At 43.9% G+C, this 19,806-nt stretch overlaps 1 protein-coding gene across 3 annotated transcripts in view; it reads left to right on the top strand.

The window, feature by feature from the left end:
• The window catches only part of pde10a (phosphodiesterase 10A), a 160,486-nt gene that overhangs the window by 59,134 nt on the left and 81,546 nt on the right, over positions 1-19,806 (top strand). For all 3 annotated transcript variants that reach the window (XR_010450238.1, XR_010450237.1, XM_064924428.1), the window contains exons 2-3: positions 761-895; positions 16,422-16,444. Coding sequence is in view for 1 of the 3 variants with exons in the window: in XM_064924428.1 (XP_064780500.1) it covers positions 761-895; positions 16,422-16,444 (158 nt within the window). In the remaining 2 variants the exon portion in view is untranslated. The remainder of the gene's footprint in view (positions 1-760; positions 896-16,421; positions 16,445-19,806) is intronic.

Genomic DNA, 19,806 nt, shown 5'->3' on the forward strand with positions numbered 1-19,806 from the left:
AGAGGTTATGAATGAAATATGTAATAAATGAGAGGTAATGAATGAATGAAATATGTATAAATGAAGAGGTAATGAATGAATGAAAGATGTAATACATTAAAGAGGTAATGAATGAAATATGTAATACATTAAAGAGGTAATGAATGAATGAAATATGTAATACATTAAAGAGGTAATGAATGAATGAATGAAATATGTATAAATGAAGAGGTAATGAATGAATGAATGAAAGATGTAATGAATGAATGAAAGAGATATACATTAAGAGGTAATTAATGAATGAATGAAAGATGTAAAGAATGAATGAAATATGTGATACATGAAAGAGGTAATGAATGAAGTATGTAATAAATGGAAGAGGTAATGAATGAAATATGCAATAAATGAGAGGTAATGAATGAAAGAGGTTATGAATGAAATATGTAATAAATGAGAGGTAATGAATGAATGAAATATGTATAAATGAAGAGGTAATGAATGAATGAATGAAATATATGTAATGAAGAGGTAATGAATGAATGAAAGATGTGATAAATTAAAGAGGTAATGAATGCATGAAATATGTAATACATTAAAGAGGTAATGAATGAATGAAATATGTGTAATGAATGAATGAAAGATGTAATAAATGAAAGCGGTAATGAATGAATGAATGAAAGATGTGTAAATGAAGAGGTAATGAATGAATGAAAGATGTGTAAATGAAGAGGTAATGAATGAATGAAAGAGCTGATGTCCTCTGTCCCATGTTGTTGTGCAGGTCTGACGGATGACAAAGTGAAGGCCTACCTCTCCCTTCACCCTCAGATGCTGGATGAGTTTGTATCGGAGAGCGTGAGTTCAGAGACACTGGACAGATGGCACAAGAGGAAGAGCAGCGGTAGCCTGCCTGCAGGTAACTCACACACACACCTCATGATACACTGTTACATACTGTAGGTGTCAATGGAGCACCAGCTAGTTTATAGAGAATGTGTTGTCCTTAAAAAGACTTTATGAATTACTGTAAAACTGCAATTCAACACAGTCTCAAATAGCAGCCTGTCCCTTTTAATAGCCGGGCAACGGCCCACATTTCAGCAAATAAACGCCCGTTTCAAATAAACGCCAGATCTGAATGAATTGTTTACGTGGTTAGCATTAATTATCATGAATTGTTTATGAGGTTTAATGTTTGATGTGTTACATTAAATAATTCAGTAATGAGTCTAAAAGTTATGGCTATCATCCATTTTTATCACCAGTAAAGAACTGCCTGCCATTGGCTGCTAACAGCTGAGATCTGCTAGCCATAGGCTGCTAACAGCTGAGATCTGCTAGCCATAGGCTGCTAACAGCTGAGATCTGCTAGCCATAGGCTGCTAACAGCTGAGATCTGCTAGCCATAAGCTGCTAACAGCTGAGATCTGCTAGCCATAGGCTGCTAACAGCTGAGATCTGCTAGCCATAGGCTGCTAACAGCTGAGATCTGCTAGCCATAGGCTGCTAACAGCTGAGATCTACTAGCCATAGGCTGCTAACAGCTGAGATCTGCTAGCCATAGGCTGCTAACAGCTGAGATCTGCTAGCCATAAGCTGCTAACAGCTGAGATCTGCTAGCTAACTGGCAAGGAAAAAAACAGTCAACATTTTCGGGAGTACAGTAACCTATAAATTGCTGATCGCCCTCTAGTGGCATAAGTAAGATCTGCCAAAAATGCACAGTCAAAGAGGAGAATAATAAAATAAAATAAAAATTCCCTTCAAAATATAGACATACTATGTCAAAATAAATGTGACACTATCTAGGTTTCCATCCAATTTGCGACAGATTTTCATGCAAATATTCTAAAAACCTGCATAAAACAATATGCACATTTTCCCACCAGAGATGTGTTTCCATCAAACTGACTTTTACAGATAGGTTGTGCGTGATGACAGTGCACTTAAAAATAACTTTTATAACTTTTTTGTGGTTAAATTGGGTTTGCGTTTTAAAAAAAAGATGAAAAGTTACATTGGTTTCTATCGCATTTTAAACTTTGCTTATGGTTTTGTCACTAAAACTGTTGTTATATAGCAAATGTACCCAGTCTGGTCTTGGCACGACTGCTCTAGCTAACAGTTTACAGATACAGTGTAGGTAGGCTAGTCCACTGCATAATTACATTATTATGGATAAGAGCGAGAATATATCAAATGGTTGCCAAGAATCGATCATCATGTCATCAGAATAAGACCCTTGGTATTTATTGGAAAGGAGCATCAAGCTCATCACAGTGCACTTTCACCACCCTGTGAAGTTCAGAACTTATTTCATCTGTAGCCTAATAAACTGCATGCTTTCCCAAACTGTATCATCGGGTGACTCCCAAGTTTCCACCGATATTTCTCGCATAATTAATTTTACATACGCGAAAAGATCCCACCATGTCGAACGAACACATTTTCTATCTGCATTTATAAAATTGTACCGGTGTTTCGTGTTTCCGTCAGCTCGGTGATGTGACTTTTCATCAGGTGATTTCGTCAGGTCATTTCGTCAGGTCATTCATCCGCATGAAATGGTTGGATGGAAACGTGGTTACTGTCTGTAAATGGTAACACGTTAGTGCAGGAAATGAAGGAATTGGTTAAAATGCTGGAAGGGAATGCCGAAATTAAACAATATACTATTCAAAATGAGCAAAAGCTGTGTACATTAAGGAAATGGATGCCTGACTCAAACAGAAGCTGCCTCTCTATTCAGTGCCCGTTGTGTTCATTGATCTCAGCAAATAAAGACTTGAGCTATTTTAAGTTTTATGCTATGAAGCGTTTATAAGAACAGAGGCAGCAAGACTGCATGTAACAACCTCTATGTAGTGGCTATGCAGTTATGTTATGAAGGCTTTATGAATGACCTATAAAGCCTTTATAAGAACAGTAGCAGCAGGACTGCATGTAACAACCTGTAACAACCTCTATGTAGTGCTTATGAAGACTTTATGAATGACCTATGAAGCGTTTATAAGAACAGAGGCAGCAAGACTGCATGTAACAACCTCTATGTAGTGGCTATGCAGTTATGTTATGAAGACTTTATGAATGACCTATAAACGTTTATAAGAACAGTAGCAGCAGGACTGCATGTAACAACCTCTATGTAGTGCCTATGCAGTGCTTATGAAGGCTTTATGAATGACCTATGAAGCGTTTATAAGAACAGTAGCAGCAGGACTGCATGTAACAACCTCTATGTAGTGCCTATGCAGTGCTTATGAAGACTTTATGAATGACCTATAAAGCGTTTATAAAGAACAGTAACAGCAGGACTGCATGTAACAACCTGTAACAACCTCTATGTACTGCCTATGCAGTACTTATGAAGACTTTATGAATGACCTATATATCCTTTATACGAACAGTAGCAGTAGGCCAGGTAAACACCACTCACCATCTCCATGGAGCATCAACTAGCCACGGTTGTTTATAAGTGATTTGTGAAGCGTTTATGCGGTGCTTATGAAGTGCGTTATGAATGACCTATGAACCCTTTATAAGACCAGTAGCAGGTCTGCAGGTAACAACCTCTATGTAGTGCCTATGCAATGCTTATGAAGGCTTTATGAATGACCTATAAACCCTTTATAAGACCAGTAGCAGGTCTGCAGGTAACAAAAACCGTTCCTATTCTAAGCTCACAGACCTGGCACATCCATCAATGGCCCACAGGCCTGACTGGCCCCCATCTCTCCTACTGACGTCAGAAACAACCTCCTGGGACCAGCGCCGTCCCGAAAGGGGGGCAGGGTGTTTCTGTGTGTCAGTGTGTGTGGAGGGGGCTGGCCGAGGGTGTGAGTTGGGTTATGTTTAGCAGAGCTGGTAGAGGTGAGGTTTAGCAATGTTTTTTTTGCCTTTTTCAGTTTTTCTACATGAGGGCTACAGACTGGAGCCAGTCAGCCAATCAGCCAGGCAGTTAGCCAATCAGCCAGGCAGTTAGCCAGTCAGCCAGTCAGCCAATCAGCCAATCAGCCAGGCAGTTAGCCAGTCAGCCAATCAGCCAATCAGCCAGGCAGTTAACCAGTCAGCCAATCAGCCAGTCAGCCAGTCAGCCAATCAGCCAGTCAGCCAATCAGCCAGGCAGTTAGCCAGTCAGCCAATCAGCCAGTCAGCCAATCAGCCAGGCAGTTAGCCAGTCAGCCAATCAAAGAGTATTATTATATCTTGTGTTCTTCATTTGGTCATTTAGCAGATGCTCTTATCCAAGTTTAACGTTTTATTAGTTGTGTGTACAGGATAAGCATGGTATACACTAAGTGTACAACACATTAAGAACACCAGCTCTTTCCATGACAGACTGAACAGGTGAAAGCTATGATCCATTATTGATGTCACTTGATAAATCCACTTCAATCAGTGTAGATGAAGGGGAGGAGAAAGGTTAAAGAATGATTTTTAAGCCTTGAGACAGTTGAGACATGGATTGTGTATGTGTGCCATTCAGAGGGTGAATGGGCAAGACAAAATACAGTGCCTTGCGAAAGTATTCGGCCCCCTTGAACTTTGCGACCTTTTGCCACATTTCAGGCTTCAAACATAAAGATATAAAACTGTATTTTTTTTGTGAAGAATCAACAACAAGTGGGACACAATCATGAAGTGGAACGACATTTATTGGATATTTCAAACTTTTTTAACAAATCAAAAACTGAAATATTGGGCGTGCAAAATTATTCAGCCACCTTAAGTTAATACTTTGTAGCACCACGTTTTGCTGCGATTACAGCTGTAAGTCGCTTGGGGTATGTCTCTATCAGTTTTGCACATCGAGAGACTGAAATTTTTTCCCATTCCTCCCTGCAAAACAGCTCGAGCTCAGTGAGGTTGGATGGAGAGCATTTGTGAACAGCAGTTTTCAGTTCTTTCCACAGATTCTCGATTGGATTCAGGTCTGGACTTTGACTTGGCCATTCTAACACCTGGATATGTTTATTTTTGAACCATTCCATTGTAGATTTTGCTTTATGTTTTGGATCATTGTCTTGTTGGAAGACAAATCTCCGTCCCAGTCTCAGGTCTTTTGCAGACTCCATCAGGTTTTCTTCCAGAATGGTCCTGTATTTGGCTCCATCCATCTTCCCATCAATTTTAACCATCTTCCCTGTCCCTGCTGAAGAAAAGCAGGCCCAAACCATGATGCTGCCACCACCATGTTTGACAGTGGGTATGGTGTGATCAGGGTGATGAGCTGTGTTGCTTTTACGCCAAACATAACGTTTTGCATTGTTGCCAAAAAGGTCAATTTTGGTTTCATCTGACCAGAGCACCTTCTTCCACATGTTTGGTGTGTCTCCCAGGTGGCTTGTGGCAAACTTTAAACGACACTTTTTATGGATATCTTTAAGAAATGGCTTTCTTCTTGCCTCTTCCATAAAGGCCAGATGTGTGCAATATACGACTGATTGTTGTCCTATGGACAGAGTCTCCCACCTCATCTGTAGATCTCTGCAGTTCATCCAGAGTGATCATGGGCCTCTTGGCTGCATCTCTGATCAGTCTTCTCCTTGTATGAGCTGAAAGTTTAGAGGGACGGCCAGGTCTTGGTAGATTTGCAGTGGTCTGATACTCCTTCCATTTCAATATTATCGCTTGCACAGTGCTCCTTGGGATGTTTAAAGCTTGGGAAATCTTTTTGTATCCAAATCCGGCTTTAAACTTCTTCACAACAGTATCTCGGACCTGCCTGGAGTGTTCCTTGTTCTTCATGATGCTCTCTGCGCTTTTAACGGACCTCTGAGACTATCACAGTGCAGGTGCATTTATACGGAGACTTGATTACACACAGGTGGATTGTATTTATCATCATTAGTCATTTAGGTCAACATTGGATCATTCAGAGATCCTCACTGAACTTCTGGAGAGAGTTTGCTGCACTGAAAGTAAAGGGGCTGAATAATTTTGCACGCCCAATTTTTCAGTTTTTGATTTGTTAAAAAAGTTTGAAATATCCAATAAATGTCGTTCCACTTCATGATTGTGTCCCCCTTGTTGTTGATTCTTCACAAAAAAATACAGTTTTATATCTTTATGTTTGAAGCCTGAAATGTGGCAAAAGGTTGCAAAGTTCAAGGGGGCCGAATACTTTCGCAAGGCACTGTATTTAAGGACCTTTGAACGGGGTATGGTAGTAGGTGCCAGGCGCACCGGTTTGTGTCAAGAACTGCAACGCTGCCAGGTTTTCAACAGTTTACCGTGGATATCAAGAAAGGTCCACCATCCCAAAGGATATCCAGCCAACTTGACACAACTTTGGAAATCATTGGAGTCAACATGGGCCGACACCTTGTAGAGTCAATGCCCTGACGAATTGAGGCTGTTCTGAGGGCAAAAGGGAGGGGTGCACTCCATATTAGGATGGTGTTACTAATGTTTTGTACACTCAGTGTACATCGTCCAATCAAATGCTTACTTGCAGGTTTCTTCTGGACAATACAACAACAATAAGAAATAATAAAAGAAAACAATATGAAGATAAAGTAAATGTCTCAGTAGAATAGAATAAACATTTTAGCATCAGGATAATATAAGAAGGCACATTTTATAGTCCAATATTTACACGTGTTTTGGGTATTTATTTTTTAATTTAACCTTTAAGGGGGGGGGGTGGCAGTGTATGAATTTGAGCAGTATAAAAAGAGTCAGTGGTTGGGATGTGTGTTACGGTGTGGAGAATCACAGAAGGTGGTCATTCCAGTTGCTGTGTTCAGCCAGTTTGATGGTTTGTAGAGAGAAACTGTCTCTGGGCCTGTTGGTATCAGACCTCATGCTCTGATAGTCTGATGGTTTGTAGAGAGAAACTGTCTCTGAGCCCGTTGGTATCAGACCTCATGCTCTGATAGTCTGATGGTTTGTAGAGAGAAACTGTCTCTGAGCCCGTTGGTATCAGACCTCATGCTCTGATAGTCTGATGGTTTGTAGAGAGAAACTGTCTCTGAGCCTGTTGGTATCAGACCTCATGCTCTGATAGTCTGATGGTTTGTAGAGAGAAACTGTCTCTGGGCCTGTTGGTATCAGACCTCATGCTCTGATAGTCTGATGGTTTGTAGAGAGAAACTGTCTCTGAGCCTGTTGGTATCAGACCTCATGCTCTGATAGTCTGATGGTTTGTAGAGAGAAACTGTCTCTGAGCCTGTTGGTATCAGACCTCATGCTCTGATAGTCTGATGGTTTGTAGAGAGAAACTGTCTCTGAGCCCGTTGGTATCAGACCTCATGCTCTGATAGTCTGATGGTTTGTAGAGAGAAACTGTCTCTGAGCCCGTTGGTATCAGACCTCATGCTCTGATAGTCTGATGGTTTGTAGAGAGAAACTGTCTCTGAGCCCGTTGGTATCAGACCTCATGCTCTGATAGTCTGATGGTTTGTAGAGAGAAACTGTCTCTGAGCCCGTTGGTATCAGACCTCATGCTCTGATAGTCTGATGGTTTGTAGATATAAACTGTCTCTGAGCCTGTTGGTATCAGACCTCATGCTCCGATACCATCTGCCCGACTGTAAGGAAGAGATCAGCTCGCGGCTGGGCTGTGTGGGGTTCTTGATGATGCTACAGGCCTTCCTCTGGCACCATTTCAACTAGTCCTAGATGGGTGGAAGCAAGGTCCCAGTGATGATGTTCACCACCCGCTGGAGGGCCTTGCGGTCGCGGACGAAGCAATTCCCGTACCAGGCCATGAAGCAACCGGTCAGGATGGCGTAGCGGTAGTATTTGGAGAGGACCCGGGGCGGCATGGCAAATTTGTTCTGCCGCCTTAGAAAGTAGAGCCGCTGTTGCGCCATCTTGACCAGAGTGGTGGTGTTGTTGGTCCATGTCAAGTCCTCTGTGATGTGGACTCTGAGGAACTTGAAACTGCTGACTCTCTCTACTGCAGTCCCGTTCATGTGGATCGGGGGCGTGTTCCCTCCTCTGCTTCCTGAAGCCAACAATCAACTTGTTTCTTTTGCTGACGTTGAGGGACAGGTTGGTGTCAAGACACCACACTTACCTCCTCCCTATAGGCTGACTCGTCGTTGTTGGTTTTCAGGCCTGTAACCGTGGTGTCGTAAGCAAGCTTGGTGGTGTCGTGCAAAGCCATGCAGTCGTAGGTGAACAGGGAGTACAGAAGAGGACTGTGGATACAGTGGAGGTAAACCTAGGCATTGAGGGATGATGAGAGAGATATTGTCTCTAGAAACATCATTTAAACTAGGTGATGTCAATCGCATGTGTGGGAGGTGGAACTAAAGGATTGGATAAGGTATATTGAGCAGGGCTAGAGGCTCTATAGTGAACATTAGGGAGAGGCATGCTTAGTCGAGTGATCATAAGGGGTCCAGGGGTCCAGTGAGTAGTGAGGCTCGTTGGAGACGAGGCGATTCAGACAGCTAGCGGGCCGGGGAAAGCAAGCTAGCAGACGGGCCTCAGAGGGAAGTCGTGACGGAGGAAGTCTGTTTATAGCCCCCTTGTGCATTTACGTCGCTAGACCAGTCGTTATGGATTAGTAGGGTTCCATGTAGTAAAGGGGACCAGCCCAATTGGCAAAAATAGGTATAGTGGCCCAAGAAATTGTCCGATGGACCTATTCAGCTAACAGTCAATATGCACTAGACAGCTAGCGGGCCGCGGCTAGCAGGCTATCAAATGGGCATTCAGGGGACGTCGCGACGGAGGGGCCAGTTGAATAACCCCCTCGGGCAGTTCTCCATTGAGAGGGGTTTGATCAGCTCCAGCTGTTCTCCATTGAGAGGGGTTTGATCAGCTCCAGCTGTTCATCATTGAGACGGCTTTGATCAGCACCAGCTGTTCTCCATTGAGAGGGGTTTGATCAGCTCCAGCTGTTCTCCATTTAGATGGGTTTGATCAGCTCCAGCTGTTCTCCATTGAGAGGGGTTTGATCAGCTCCAGCTGTTCTCCATTGAGAGGGGTTTGATCAGCTCCAGCTGTTCTCCATTGAGAGGAGTTTGATCAGCTCCAGCTGTTCTCCATTGAGAGGGGTTTGATCAGCTCCAGCTGTTCTCCATTGAGAGGGGTTTGATCAGCTCCAGCTGTTCTCCATTGAGAGGGGTTTGATCAGCTCCAGCTGTTCTCCATTGAGAGGGGTTTGATCAGCTCCAGCTGTTCTCCATTGAGAGGGGTTTGATCAGCTCCAGCTGTTCTCCACTGAGACAGGTTTGATCAGCACCAGCTGTCATCATTGAGAGGAAGCCTTTCTCTGTTGTTGACGTCAGCAAGTCTGTAATCCAGGCCAGTACACACACACACACACACACACACACACACACACACACACACACACACACACACACACACACACACACACACACACACACACACACACACACACACACACACACACACACACACACACACACACACACACACTCCCCAGAAAAACAAGCAGGTCATTGTGTCCTCTTCCTTATTATGGTGCAGTCTGGGAAGTGTAGTCAGGTAGAAGGTGTTCTGTCCTAGAGGGGAGTTGGTCAGAGGGGACAGGGCCAGGGCTGTTCTGTTTGCCAGACTGATGACGAAGTACACCCTCTCTCTGTCACTCTCTCTATCTCTGTTTATATCTCTCTCAATCTCTCTTTCTGTCTCTCTTGCTCTCTTTCACTTTGTCTCTGTCTCTTTTTTTCTCTGACTCCTTTTCTCTCTCTCTCTGTCTCTCAATTTCAATTTTAATTGAAGGGCTTAATGGCATTGGAAACATGTTAACATTGCCAAAGAAAGTGAAGTAGATAATAAACAAAAGTGAAATAAACAATAAAAATTTACATTAAACATTACACTCACAAAAGTTCTAAAAGAAAAAAGACATTTAAAATGTCATGTTATGTGCAAATAGTTGAAGTACAAAAGGGAAAATAAATTAGCATAAATATGAGTTGTATTTACAATGGTGTTTGTTCTTCACTGGTTGCCATTTCCTCGTGGCAACAGGTCACACATCTTGCTGCTGTGATGGCACACTGTGGAATTTCACCCAGTAGATTTGGGAGTTTATCAAAATTGGATTTGTTTTCAAATTCTTTGTGGGTCTGTGTAATCTGAGGGAAATATGTGTCTCTAATATGGTCATACATTTGGCAGGAGGTTAGGAAGTGCAGCTCAGTTTCCACCTCATTTTGTGGGCAGTGTGAACATAGCTTGTCTTCTCTCCAGGTCTGCCTAAGGTGGCCTTTCTCAATAGCAAGGCAATGCTCACTGAGTCTGTACATAGTCAAAGCTTTCCTTAAATTTGGGTCAGTGACAGTGGTCAGGTATTCTGCCAGTGTGTACTCTCTGTTTAGGGCCAAATAGTCAATATTACTAAAGCAGCAATGTATACAATATACATTGTAATAAAATAATGAAGAAAAATAATATCACCACTAATATCATTTATACCTCTATCTCTACCATTACCACTAGTATCATTTATACCTCTAATATCTCTACTACTACCATCACCACTAGTATCATTTATACCTCTAATATCTCTACTACTACCATCACCACTAGTATCATTTATACCTCTAATATCTCTACTACTACCATTATCACTAGTATCATTTATACCTCTAATATCTTTACTACTACCATTACCACTAGTATCATTTATACCTCTAATATCTCTACTACTACCATTACCACTAGTATCATTTATACCTCTAATATTTCTACTGCTACCATCACCACTAGTATCATTTATACCTCTAATATCTCTACTACTACCATCCCCACTAGTGTCATTTATACCTCTAATATCTCTACCTACTACATACTAAAATGAACATATCCTATCCATAGCCTGTCATCCTCACCATTACATCAGTACTACAACTACCATCATCATTACTACTGCAATACCACCACTATCGCCAGCATCATTAAACTACACCGTTACCATCACCCCTACTACCCGTACCACTACTATTTGGAATAATACTCACAACAACAATAACAATAATAGTAATACTAATAATGAGTAAGTTACAGCTTGCTATGCGTATTTTATTATTCATTGTCTCTCAGGCTATGGCAGGAAAATACATATTTGGCTGCGAGAGGAGCCCATGAGTATTTTTAGTTTTTCCTCTGGGTTCAAAAAGATAATTTTGAAATGAATGTACTAATTTATCTCTTGGTGAGGAATATTTCTCACACTAGAGGATAAAGAAAGTGCATCTCTGTCTCTACCTCCCCTGTCGTGCAGTGACCACATACACGCTCCTCTTTGGGTAGCCATGTCTTTTTATGTCTGCCGGTTTCTATTGCCAGTTGGTGGTCACTCAGCTTGTACTTTGTAAGGATCTGTCTCTGCTTCGTATCTCTGACAGAGTAGAGATAATAATCTCTGTTTAGGGTCACATAGTAATTTAGTCTGCTTTGAGATTTTGTTTTGTTTTTCCAATGTTGTAAATATGATTCCTTTGATTGGTTCATGATTTTTTTGTTTATTGGAATTCTTTCTTTAGAAGCAGTGCTGGTGTCAGCTTGGTTGGTGAGGTCCAACAACCGCTGACTGAGAGGGCTCATTTCTGGGCTCAGCTCTTCGGGTTGAAGTGCTTTAAATCTGAGACTTAAATTTGGACTTGAATTTAGGTGAAGCCAACATTTTAATAATGTTTTTTGTATTTTCATTACTACTGAAAAGCGGCCTAATTCTACCCTAAATGCATTAGTTGGTGTAATTCTGCATGTCAGACTTCAATTGGATGTTTGTCCCACATTTTAAACCCCTAAAACTCTCTTCTGTAAAAAGCCATTGGTAGGATTATGCTGTGAAATATTTTAGTTGGCATTCTAATTGGGATGTTCTAATTGGGATGTTCTAATGTGGATGTTCTAATTGGGATGTTCTAATGTGGGTGTTCTAATTGGGATGTTCTAATGTGGGTGTTCTAATTGGGATGTTCTAATGTGGATGTTCTAATTACTGGAAAGCGGCCTAATTCTGCCCTCAATGCATTAGTTGTTGTAATTCTGCATGTCAGACTTCAATTGGATGTTTGTCCCACATTTTAAACTCCAGTTTATTGACTGGCCCCTAAAACTCACTTCTGCCATTGGTAGGATTATGTTGTGAAATATTTTAGTTGACATTCTAATGTGGATGTTGTAATTGTGATGTTCTAATTTATTTATTTTTACCTTTATTTAACTAGGCAAGTCAGTTAAGAACAAATTCTTATTTTCAATGATGGCCAAGGAACAGTGGGTTTACTGCCTGTACCAGGGCAGAACGACAGATTTGTACCTTGTCAGCTCGGGGATTTGAACTTGCAACCTTCTGGTTTCTAGTAAATCGCACTCACCACTAGGCTACCCTGCCGCCCCAATGTTCTAATTGTGATGTTCTAATGTGGATGTAATAATTGGGATGTTCTAATGTGGATGTTCTAATTGGGATGTTCTAATTGTGATGTTCTAATTGGGATATTGAATAACCTTTGAGTGCGTTCACTGCCATATTAAAGTTTCCCAGACATGTATGGTATTTGCAGATATGGTCAGACCAAGGTATGAGTCGTCTTTAGTGTGTTCAATTATGCTGTTGTTAAAGGTGAATTTATATTTATTTATTTTTTCTTCTGGAAAATCAAGATTTTAGATGGGTTTTTTTAAATGTACTGCCAGGGCCCAATATTACACTGTTAAGGTTCTGCTGAAGACCTTCTTTGGTCGGTGATCGTAGAACCAAATCATGTCCATCTCTCTCTTTCTGTCTCTGTCTCTGTTTATAGCTGGTAGCCACAGAGAAACAGACTGGAATCACAGTGTGTGTGTGTTGCAAAAAATGACAAACGAATCAAACTAAATGATTGGATGTTATTTATCTTTGTGTAGTATAAGATTATTAAATACATCAATCAATGTACATGTAAAACAACAATTCCAAAAAACAACCTGCAGTAGAGGATGCTGGGAAAAAAAGTGAATTTGTTATCATAACTTCAAAATAGAGTTGATGGAATTTCTTATTTAGTTCTGAGTCAGTACCACAAGCATTTTAAAAGTAATAATAGCTTATCTTTGACTTTGAGTTCCACTTACTAGAAGTACTTGAGTTAAAAATGAGGGTTTGTGTGTGCGTATCTGTGCCAACGTGTGTGTGTGCGTGTGTGTGTCTCTGTGTGTGTAGGTATAGATGGTCTGTGCTGAGCCGGGCTGGGTTAGTGAAGTGTACTGACCTGAATTGGAAGGTGTGTGTGACAGTTAGCGGGGCATATTGAAGTGGGAGACTGAGAGGCAGGCAGCAGGACATGGTGAGTCTAGAGGTGGACTGACCTAATGAAGGTAGACTGAGAGGCAGAATTACACATCATTCACAAGCCAGTGACTTGCAGGTAGGGTTGCAAAATTCTGGTAATTTTCCCAAAATAATGGGGGTGGTTTCTTCTATGTGTAGGCTAGTGAAAGCACCGAGGGCCTCTCTCTCAGAGCACCGAGGGCCTCTCTCTCAGAGCACCGAGGGCCTCTCTCTCAGAGCACCGAGGGCCTCTCTCTCAGAGCACCGTGGGCCTCTCTCTCAGAGCACCGTGGGCCTCTCTCTCAGAGCACCGAGGGCCTCTCTCTCAGAGCACCGAGGGCCTCTCTCTCAGAGCACCGAGGGCCTCTCTCTCAGAGCAAAATTATACATTAATCAGTTGTTGTCTTCTTCATCAGACACACTACAGCCTCTTCTTCATCAGACACACTACAGCCTCCTCTTCATCAGGCACACTACAGCCTCTTCTTCATCAGGCACACTACAGCCTCTTCTTCATCAGGCACACTACAGCCTCCTCTTCATCAGACACACTACAGCCTCCTCCTCTTCATCAGACACACTACAGCCTCCTCTTCTTCAGACACACTACAGCCTCCTCTTCATCAGACACACTACAGCCTCCTCTTCATCAGACACACTACAGCCTCCTCTTCATCAGACACACTACAGCCTCTTCTTCATCAGACACACTACAGCCTCCTCTTCATCAGACACACTACAGCCTCCTCTTCATCAGACACACTACAGCCTCCTCTTCATCAGACACACTACAGCCTCCTCTTCATCAGACACACTACAGCCTCTTCTTCATCAGACGCACTACAGCCTCCTCTTCATCAGACACACTACAGCCTCTTCTTCATCAGACACACCACAGCCTCTTCTTCATCAGACACACTACAGCCTCCTCTTCATCAGGCACACTACAGCCTCCTCTTCATCATAGACACTACAGCCTCCTCTTCATCAGACACACTACAGCCTCTTCTTCATCAGACACACTACAGCCTCTTCTTCATCAGACACACTACAGCCTCCTCCTCTTCATCAGACACACTACAGCCTCCTCTTCATCAGGCACACTACAGCCTCCTCTTCATCATAGACACTACAGCCTCCTCTTCATCAGACACACTACAGCCTCTTCTTCATCAGACACACTACAGCCTCTTCTTCATCAGAGACACTACAGCCTCCTCCTCTTCATCAGACACACTACAGCCTCCTCTTCATCAAACACACTACAGCCTCTTCTTCATCAGACACACTACAGCCTCTTCTTCATCAGACACACTACAGCCTCCTCCTCTTCATCAGACACACTACAGCCTCCTCTTCATCAAACACACTACAGCCTCCTCCTCTTCATCAGACACACTACAGCCTCTTCTTCATCAGACACACTACAGCCTCTTCTTCATCAGACACACCACAGCCTCTTCTTCATCAGACACACTACAGCCTCCTCTTCATCAGGCACACTACAGCCTCCTCTTCATCATAGACACTACAGCCTCCTCTTCATCAGACACACTACAGCCTCTTCTTCATCAGACACACTACAGCCTCTTCTTCATCAGACACACTACAGCCTCCTCCTCTTCATCAGACACACTACAGCCTCCTCTTCATCAGGCACACTACAGCCTCCTCTTCATCATAGACACTACAGCCTCCTCTTCATCAGACACACTACAGCCTCTTCTTCATCAGACACACTACAGCCTCTTCTTCATCAGAGACACTACAGCCTCCTCCTCTTCATCAGACACACTACAGCCTCCTCTTCATCAAACACACTACAGCCTCTTCTTCATCAGACACACTACAGCCTCTTCTTCATCAGACACACTACAGCCTCCTCTTCATCAGACACACTACAGCCTCCTCTTCATCAAACACACTACAGCCTCCTCCTCTTCATCAGACACACTACAGCCTCTTCTTCATCAGACACACTACAGCCTCTTCTTCATCAGACACACTACAGCCTCCTCCTCTTCATCAGACACACTACAGCCTCCTCTTCATCAGACACACTACAGCCTCCTCTTCATCAAACACACTACAGCCGCCTCCTCTTCATCAGACACACTACAGCCTCTTCTTCATCAGACACACTACAGCCTCTTCTTCATCAGACACACTACAGCCTCCTCCTCTTCATCAGACACACTACAGCCTCCTCTTCATCAAACACACTACAGCCTCTTCTTCATCAGACACACTACAGCCTCCTCCTCTTCATCAGACACACTACAGCCTCCTCCTCTTCATCAGACACACTACAGCCTCCTCTTCATCAAACACACTACAGCCTCCTCTTCTTCATCAGACACACTACAGCCTCCTCTTCTTCAGACACACTACAGCCTCCTCTTCATCTGACACACTACAGCCTCCTCTTCTTCAGACACACTACAGCCTCCTCTTCATCTGACACACTACAGCCTCCTCTTCATCTGACACACTACAGCCTCCTCTTCTTCAGACACACTACAGCCTCCTCTTCATCTGACACACTACAGCCTCCTCTTCATCTGACACACTACAGCCTCCTCTTCATCTGACACACTACAGCCTCCTCTTCATCTGACACACTATAGCCTCCTCCTCTTCATCAGACACACTACAGCCTCCTCCTCTTCATTATCTTGGCATGTTACAAAGAGAAGAGAATAATCTTTGATTTCTAAAATATTTTCATACTATTGGATTCTAATTACATGTAAATGCAATTTAAATGCGATTTAGTCCCTTTTTTTGAGCATCGGAAATGTGTCAAGTTACTTAAAACATTAGGAAATGACCTATGACCTATAACCTATGACCTATGACCTATAACCTATTTCAATGATGCTGTTATTCTGTACAGTGTTGTCTGTCCATAATGTCATTCTCCACACACAGCATGTTCCCTGTTGTAATGTTGTTATGGTTTCTATTGCCTTCATTAAGTTGACAGTTGGTGCCAGTACGGAGCAGCCTCCCTTTTCAGGTTCTGCTACCACACGGTCACTCTATTCATACACCTGTCTGTTCCTATGGTTTTCTACTGCCTTTGTTGTGATGAGCACATGAACTCTGTGACCATGTGTCCTAGCTGGTTTCCTTGTTTCCTTGTCTCCTTCTCCACTGCAGTGTAACTCATTGTTTTGTCTTCTTCTTTCAGATGACACGTCATCAGGCAGTAGGGTGAGTTACCTCCTGACTGACTGCCTGGCTGGCTGACTGGTTGGCTGACTGACTATCTGACTGGCTGACTATCTGACTGGCTGGCTGACTGGCTGACTATCTGACTGGCTGACTGGCTGACTGACTGGCTGACTATCTGACTGGCTGACTGACTATCTGACTGACTGGCTGGCTGACTATCTGACTGGCTGACTATCTGACTGGCTGACTATCTGACTGGCTGACTATCTGACTGGCTGGCTGACTATCTGACTGGCTGACTGGCTGACTATCTGACTGGCTGACTATCTGACTGACTGACTATCTGACTGACTGGCTGGCTGACTATCTGACTGGCTGACTATCTGACTGGCTGACTGGCTGACTGGCTGACTATCTGACTGGCTGACTATCTGACTGGCTGACTATCTGACTGGCTGACTGGCTGACTATCTGACTATCTGACTGGCTGACTATCTGACTGGCTGACTATCTGACTGGCTGACTATCTGACTGGCTGGCTGGCTGACAATCTGGCTGACTGGCTGACTGGCTGACTATCTGACTGGCTGACTATCTGACTGGCTGACTATCTGACTGGCTGACTATATGACAGGCTGACTATCTGACTGGCTGACTATCTGACTGGCTGACTGGCTGACTATCTGACTGGCTGACTATCTGACTATCTGACTATCTGACTGGCTGACTATCTGACTGGCTGACTATCTGACTGACTGGTTGGCTGACTATCTGACTGACTGGTTGGCTGACTGGCTGACTATCTGACTGGCTGACTATCTGACTGATTGACTGGCTGACTATCTGACTGACTGGTTGGCTGACTATCTGACTGACTGGTTGGCTGACTGGCTGACTATCTGACTGACTGGTTGGCTGACTGGCTGACTATCTGACTGGCTGACTATCTGACTGGCTGACTATCTGACTGGCTGACTATCTGACTGACTGACTATCTGACTGGCTGACTATCTGACTGGCTGACTATCTGACTGGCTGACTGACTGACTATCTGACTGGCTGACTATCTGACTGGCTGACTGGCTGACTGGCTGACTATCTGACTGGCTGGCTGGCTGACAGGCTGGCTGACTATCTGACTGACTGGTTGGCTGACTGACTATCTGACTCATTGACTGGCTGACTATCTGACTGACTGACTATCTGACTGGCTGGTTGGCTGACTGACTGACTGACTGGTTGGCTGGCTGACTATCTGACTGACTGGTTGGCTGACTGACTGACTATCTGACTGACTGACTGGCTGACTATCTGACTGACTGACTGACTATCTGACTGGCTGACTGGCTGACTATCTGACTGACTGGCTGGCTGGCTGACTGGCTGGCTGACTATCTGACTGACTGGTTGGCTGACTGACTATCTGACTCATTGACTGGCTGACTATCTGACTGACTGGCTGACTATCTGACTGACTGGCTGACTGGCTGGCTATCTGACTGACTGGTTGGCTGACTGGCTGACTATCTGACTGGCTGACTATCTTGCTGGCTGGCTGGCTGACTGGCTGGCTGACTGGCTGGCTGACTGGCTGACTATCTGACTGGCTGACTATCTGACTGGCTGTCTGGCTGACTATCTGACTGACTGGCTGACTATCTGACTGACTGGTTGGCTGACTGGCTGACTATCTGACTGGCTGACTATCTGACTGACTGGTTGGCTGACTGACTATCTGACTGATTGACTGGCTGACTATCTGACTGACTGGCTGACTATCTGACTGGCTGGCTGACTGGCTGGCTGACTGGCAGACGATCTGACTGGCTGACTATCTGACTGGCTGACTATCTTACTGACTGGCTGGCTGACTGGCTGACGATCTGACTGGCTGACTATCTGACTGGCTGACTATCTGACTGACTGGCTGGCTGACTATCTTACTGACTGGCTGGCTATCTGACTGACTGGTTGGCTGGCTGACTGACTGACTGTCTGTGTCTGTCTGAATTGATACCATTAGTGCTGACATCAGTGGCCTGTTATTGGATCCATACTCATGTGATGGTACCTGTGATGGTGCCTGTGATGGTGCCTGTGATGGTGCCTGTGATGGTACCTGTGATGGTGCCTGTGATGGTACCTGTGATGGTACCTGTGATGGTGCCTGTGATGGTACCTGTGATGGTGCCTGTGATGGTGCCTGTGATGGTGCCTGTGATGGTACCTGTGATGGTACCTGTGATGGTGCCTGTGATGGTGCCTGTGATGGTACCTGTGATGGTGCCTGTGATGGTGCCTGTGATGGTACCTGTGATGGTGTCTGTGATGGTACCTGTGATGGTGTCTGTGATGGTACCTGTGATGGTACCTGTGATGGTGCCTGTGATGGTACCTGTGATGGTGCCTGTGATGGTACCTGTGATGGTACCTGTGATGGTACCTGTGATGGTGCCTGTGATGGTACCTGTGATGGTATGGTGCCTGTGATGGTGCCTGTGATGGTACCTGATGGTATGATGTGCCTGTGATGGTACCTGTGATGGTGCCTGTGATGGTGCCTGTGATGGTACCTCTGATGGTACCTGTGATGGTACCTGTGATGGTGCCTGTGATGGTACCTGTGATGGTACCTGTGATGGTACCTGTGATGGTGCCTGTGATGGTACCTGTGATGGTACCTGTGATGGTGCCTGTGATGGTACCTGTGATGGTACCTGTGATGGTGCCTGTGATGGTACCTGTGATGGTGCCTGTGATGGTACCTGTGATGGTGCCTGTGATGGTACCTGTGATGGTACCTGTGATGGTACCTGTGATGGTGCCTGTGATGGTGCCTGTGATGGTACCTGTGATGGTACCTGTGATGGTACCTGTGATGGTGCCTGTGATGGTACCTGTGATGGTGCCTGTGGGGGAACTTGGAACAACAAGAAGAATTTAAATAGTTTGGGGTCTACTTAGTTTAAGACACAGATGAAGACTCCGTATTTTAATGTATTTCATGTGTTTAATTTTGATAATTTAATTCAACGTGTTTTAACTATCCGTTGCTTTGTTTTCAGTTTTATTTTTACTTTAGAAAGACAATCCCATATATAGTCTGTCTATTGAGTTGATTAAACATTGACTGAACTCAAATAAAATACAATTTTACACTCAGTTTGGTCAGAACTTAGGAGTCCGATGTTGATGTAAGCAATGATCACATGGTACAGAGAAAGGAGAGGTAGAGAGAATGAGAGGTAGAGAGAATGAGAGGTAGAGAGAATGAGAGGTAGAGAGAATGAGAGGTAGAGAGAATGAGAGGTAGAGAGAATGAGAGGTAGAGAGAATGAGAGGTAGAGAGAATGAGAGGTAGAGAGAGACAGGTAGAGGTAGAAAGAGACAGGTAGAGGTAG

This window comes from Oncorhynchus masou, chromosome 18 (assembly GCF_036934945.1).
Source record: "Oncorhynchus masou masou isolate Uvic2021 chromosome 18, UVic_Omas_1.1, whole genome shotgun sequence".
NCBI lineage: Eukaryota > Metazoa > Chordata > Actinopteri > Salmoniformes > Salmonidae > Oncorhynchus > Oncorhynchus masou.